Raw genomic sequence first — 5,643 nt, 5'->3', positions numbered from 1 at the left:
GGTCTGCACATGCAAACAAAGCCAAAACCTAGATATTTTAGGCAATATACAAACCCTGGCCACGACGCATCCTGGGAAAATGGCACGTATGGTCACCCTACATTATAATGCCATCAAAATGGCAAACAGCTCAACAGCATATACACTTAAGTGATCTGAAGTTCCCCTGCTCATTTCACTCTTCTGGCTGGGAATTACAATTGCAGCACCTGTAACTCCTGTTATTGGGTCTTTTGATCCATCTGTAAAACTGTGCTTAAAATGAATGTATTTCTGGTTCACATGTCTATAAAATCCACTCACCAAATCAACTTGATTGTTTGCTATTTTGGTCTGTAATACCTCCAAATCCACTATTGGAGTGTCAAACTTCCATATAGGGATACTGGGCCATACCAGTTTTACAAAACTCCTTTCCATATACTCCCAGGTCACGTGCAGCATCATCTCCTGTCAAAACTTTTTTTTTTCCCCTTTCCCTTTTCCCAATTGTCTTGTAACACTTTTGGTTGGGTGACTATCTATCTGTCCCTTCAAACTAATCCAGTAATTTACAAGCAGCTGCTTTCGTCTTAGGCTCAAAGGCATTTCACATGCCTCTGACAAAACTTGTTGAAAGAATATCGCACGTAAAACTTCAGTCTAGAGAAGTCACGCCTTTTGCTCCTTCGGTTTTATCTGTGCAGCCTCGCTGAGTCTCCAGCCACTGCTGATACAGGAGACGGGATCTCGAGACTGCACTGTTATTAACGGGTAGATAAACGTCGCTTCCCAGGTAGCCAGCGGAATCGGGCCGATTGCGGCTGAGTGTCGGCTCACTCGGCTGTGTGTCGGCAGCGGCTCGTATTTTCACAATTCTTATGGCCAATATAAACTAATTTTAAGCATATAGTCCGCTTCTGTAAAATGTTTAGTGTTACTACAAGAATCTCTTGAAAGTGGAGGGTTGTTTGATCTCACCTAACATATGAGTTGAAGTCTTGTACCTGCAAAGATGACTTGTGACTGTCACAAATAGTTACAAGCTAATCATGCTAAAACACAACACCTACAGTACAAATGTGTGACACTTAAAGCCTGTAAAAAGCTTCCATTCTGCATTTTAACTTTTGAAATTGGATAGATAAATGATAGATAACTGTTATTGTAATTAAATATGTATATATAAATAACACACACACACACACACATAGGATATATATAGAGAGAGAGAGAGAGAGAGTTCTTTACATTCATATACATTTCCCTTTGTAACCCAGACTCGAATTGTATAATCTATGCTGGCCTGATTATGGCCCGATGCCGGCAGCGTTGGCTCAGTTTCGGCACCCGGACTCGGGCCAGTACCGGTTAATTGTATAATCTGTGCTGGCCTGATTGTGGCCCGATGCTGGCAGTGTCGGCTCAGTTTCGGCACCCGGACTCGGGCCAGCGTATTCGGGCCGATTCTGGCGCGTCATTCATTCCCGTGATTCACACGAGTCCGGCAACCGCATCTGGCCCGAGTTATTTCTTCCGGCTTGCCGGATTTGGGCCGTTATCGGGCCAGATCTTTTTGGCTACCTGGGTTACCTCTTACAAGCTGTAAGAAAATAAACGAGGATTTCACCAGTCCAAACACAAACTACAGCAACATTAACTTAAATAGAGCTTCGTGAATGAATCATTCATTCTGAGTCATAACACTGATTCGGTTGAACCGTTTCAATAAAACGGTCTAACGATTCGTTTACGAATCTGACTGAATCCGTTCTATCAATGGCGAGTCTGTTTTTACTATTGTTAAAAATGCTAATTACAATGTGAGCTGAATCAATTAAACATAATGAACTGAAAAGATTAATCACTGAGTCGTTTATTTGAACCGGATCTTTACAACGAAATGTTTGAAAGAACCGATTCGCGGAAAAGCTAGAGTGCATTCTAACCGGATGTAAACGCCTCCACTAATTACTTCTTACAAGAAAAGGCAACAGACGTTTTTAAATTACAGTGGCGATACATGTAACAGTAGATAAATTTCATAAAATACTTTAAACTGCTAAAATAGAAGCTGTCAGAGATCAAGAGAAAAAGCAACTTGTGTAACATTCATGACTGACGGAGTATTCAACCAATCAGAGAGGAGAAGACAAAAACGAGACCCAATAGCTTTCATCCTTGAGTGTTTATACTCGAGGGGGCGTAGCTTGCGTCCAGTGAGTTACTTCGGCGAGGCTCTGTGGCGTTTGTTAAGGGAAGTTTCAAACGTATTTGAAACCTCTTTTAATCTCTACCAAACCCTTCAGACTTGCACGATGAACAGCATTATGAGAACGGCAGCTCGGTGTCTTCGATCGGGCGCGTACAGAACAGCGCAGAATAACGGAGAGCTGCTGTCTGTTTGGGCCCGCCTCATGTGCTCCTCCTCAGCGGTCCTGAAGACCCTGGAGGAGATGGTGAAGAAGGACAAAGTGGTGGTCTTCATGAAAGGCACTCCTGCACAGCCCATGTGCGGCTTCAGCAAAGCCGTCGTCCAGATCCTGAGAATGCACGGGGTCGACAGCTATGCTGCTTATAACGTGCTGGATGATCAGGATGTCAGACAAGGTCAGTGCCTGGTGATTGTGGTTTGAGGGGGTTTGGTTGTTTTTACCCAACTGGAGTTTGATATTGGCTTGAATGACAATTTTATCTTGTTGTGTGGTTCATTTTTAACCTGTGCTAGTGACACATTTTACAAATTTCCATTTGTACATTTTTTTTTGTAAAATTTCCATTTTAAGCCCTTAGTTATGAACCATTAAGAAACTCATAGTTATAGCTTAGTATCTCATAATGACAATAACCATTCTCATAATTATCAGAATGTCGTAACATTTCGAAAAAAAAAAAACAGAACAACTAATTGTCTTTTAAAACGTTTTTTTGTTTGTTTTTTTTGTTTTATATAATAATGATTTAGTTTCTCATTATGAGGTTAAGTTATTCCAAGAAGGTATCTCATTATTATGAAATCTTTTCTCATAATATTTACTCAATATCTCACAGTAATCAAAAACTCCTTAGTCCTTATAACGAGAAAGTTTCTCATTTGCTATTTAGTCACTATTATGAGATATTAATTAGAAACTAAGTTGTCCTTTTGAGAAAGTATAATTACACTTAGAAAATAATATTCATATTATAAATAATAATATTGCCAGAAATAATATAATTGTTTAGTAATTGTTATGAGATATGAATTAGAAACAAAGTTATTTTGAGTTATTCATTATAATACCGTTTTGTTATTATTAGAAGAAGTTTTATCGTAATAATGACTTGACATTTAACAATAATTAGAAAGAGTTACATTATTATGAAATCTTTTCTCATAATATTTACTCAATATCTCACAGTAATCAAAAACTCCTTAGTCCTTATAACGAGAAAGTTTCTCATTTGCTATTTAGTCACTATTATGAGATATTAATTAGAAACTAAGTTGTCCTTTTGAGAAAGTATAATTACACTTAGAAAATAATATTCATATTATAAATAATAATATTGCCAGAAATAATATAATTGTTTAGTAATTGTTATGAGATATGAATTAGAAACAAAGTTATTTTGAGTTATTCATTATAATACCGTTTTGTTATTATTAGAAGAAGTTTTATCGTAATAATGACTTGACATTTAACAATAATTAGAAAGAGTTATTATTATGAGTAAGTTTCTGATTTTTGGGATGTTTAGTCATAATAAGGAAGTTTCTCATTTTAATGAGAAACCAAGGCATTGTTACATGAAAGTTTCTCATGATTGAGATGTTTCTCATTATTATCTCATAGTAATGACTAAACAAGTTATTATTATAAGAAGGTTTCTAATTATGAGACAGTTACTCATTATTATGAAATGTTGTCTCGTAATAATGACTTGACATCTATTAGTATCAGAAAGTTTCTTATTATGAGATGTTGAGTCACTATTACGAGATGTTAATTAGATGAATTATTATCATAAGAACATGTTCCATTATTACAAGACAGTTTCTCATTGTTACAAGGCAATCACTTAACATCTTAAAATAGTAAGAAACATAAGAAATAAGTTATGAGGAATTTTTATGAGAAACCAGGACATTATTACATGAGAGTTTCTCATTATTATGAGATGTTTAGTCATTATTGCAAGATATTCATGAGGAAATAAATTATGACAGTTTCTCGTTTAATTTTTTTCCTCATAATATTGACTTGAAATGTTACAATAATCGAGAAACTAAGTTTATGAGAATTTTTCTCATTATTACTACAAATGTTCTTCTAATTATGAGATGTTTCTGAATTACAGAATTTCTACTTAACTGTAGCAGAAACGGGCTTCCACAATTTTTATACATACAATGAAAGTCGATTTGGGTCTGAAACTTGTTAGTTTGGTCAGTACAGCACAAGTAGGTTAACGGCACCAGCAGTCCAGTCCTGTCGGCTCTGATTGCCTTTATCAGTCCTGTGCAGCAGGAAGAAAGGGGTGTTAACCTTACATGACTGAGGTTAGTTTCCAAACAGTAAAGCCTAGACTCTGAAGTGATTAAGGAGAATTAAACAGAGATGGAAATAGTTATGCTAAATAAAACTACTGACATGTGACTTTGTTTTCCCTAAAAGGAATAAAGACTTTTTCCAACTGGCCAACGATTCCACAGGTGTTCATCAATGGTGAGTTTTTTGGCGGCTGTGATATTCTTCTTCAGATGCATCAGAGTGGAGATCTGGTAGAGGAACTTCAGAAGCTGGGAATCAGATCAGCTCTCCTGGATCAAGAAAAAGAGTCCAAGTAGGAGTCTAGTCAGCAAAGACGAGTCTTTGGGATGATTGTTCATTGACGTAAACCTCCCAAAGGTTTGACTTGTGAATGGAGACTTGACCTGCTGAAGTCCAAACTGTCCTCAGCTTACTGAAGGAAGTGATGTCAAACCTTCCAAATTCTGAAACATCACTGTAAAACACTTGACATAGAATTACCGTATTACACACAAATGATTGCATTTTCTATGTTTGTCTTTATTTCAGATACTCTAATGCTAGACCACTGCATATTTAAAATGTTGTATTTTCAAATATAGTATTAAATGTATTTTAGATGTATATCATTTTTTGTCAATAAAATATTTTAAAGCACCCATTGTTCGAAACTAAATCTGCTGGGTGTGTCACAAGATTATGAATTCTGTGTATCTGATGTCATTACGAAGAATATGCTTGTTGATTCAGAAAGAGATTTCCCTCTTCCTCATTCTGTAAAGCCTGTATATTTGTCAGTCAGGTGTTATTTCTTGTCTAAAGACATGTTTAGAATTTGTCCTGCCAGAGAGAGAGAGAGAGAGAGGGTAATACTCAACACTTTTGTGCCAGTAACTCGTGTAAGATGTTCTAATCGTGTGGAGCAACAGTATCTATTTAACCTTAATGGTGAGACGTTTTTAAAGATCTGCAGATGCAGTTCTGTGAGATACAATACATGAACAGCTCCTACTTGATACAAGTATGAAGAGATTCACCTTATTGTTTCAAGGGTTTTGTATTTCAACTCCTAACTTATATATTCACTGTAGATCGTAAAAAGCAGTGTCATTGACAAAATTTGGAGTCTGATAAAGGCATTAATCAAGAA

General features: G+C 36.4%; 1 protein-coding gene across 1 annotated transcript; it reads left to right on the top strand.

The window, feature by feature from the left end:
- Positions 1 to 2,069: 2,069 nt before the first annotated feature.
- LOC107668146 (glutaredoxin-related protein 5, mitochondrial-like) lies at positions 2,070 to 4,927 on the top strand. The gene is made up of 2 exons (XM_016459938.1): positions 2,070 to 2,589; positions 4,638 to 4,927. The coding sequence occupies exons 1-2, from the start codon at positions 2,094 to 2,096 to the stop codon at positions 4,808 to 4,810; spliced, it is 669 nt and encodes a 222-aa protein (XP_016315424.1). The 5' UTR covers positions 2,070 to 2,093; the 3' UTR covers positions 4,811 to 4,927.
- The last annotated feature ends 716 nt before the right edge of the window (positions 4,928 to 5,643 follow it).

The sequence above is a fragment of the Sinocyclocheilus anshuiensis genome, unplaced genomic scaffold (genome assembly GCF_001515605.1).
Source record: "Sinocyclocheilus anshuiensis isolate Anshui unplaced genomic scaffold, SAMN03320099.WGS_v1.1 scaffold2461, whole genome shotgun sequence".
Classification (NCBI taxonomy): domain Eukaryota; kingdom Metazoa; phylum Chordata; class Actinopteri; order Cypriniformes; family Cyprinidae; genus Sinocyclocheilus; species Sinocyclocheilus anshuiensis.
The sequence above is the reverse complement of the archived record's forward strand: the minus strand, read 5'-3'. Positions and strand labels throughout refer to the sequence as shown.

Bases quoted from the DNA above. Each gene is read 5' to 3' on its own strand.
- LOC107668146 (XM_016459938.1), top strand. From the start codon at position 2,094: ATGACTGACGGAGTATTCAACCAATCAGAGAGGAGAAGACAAAAACGA. The intron at 2,590-4,637 runs GTCAGTGCCTGG...TTTCCCTAAAAG, and splicing joins TGATCAGGATGTCAGACAAG to GAATAAAGACTTTTTCCAAC.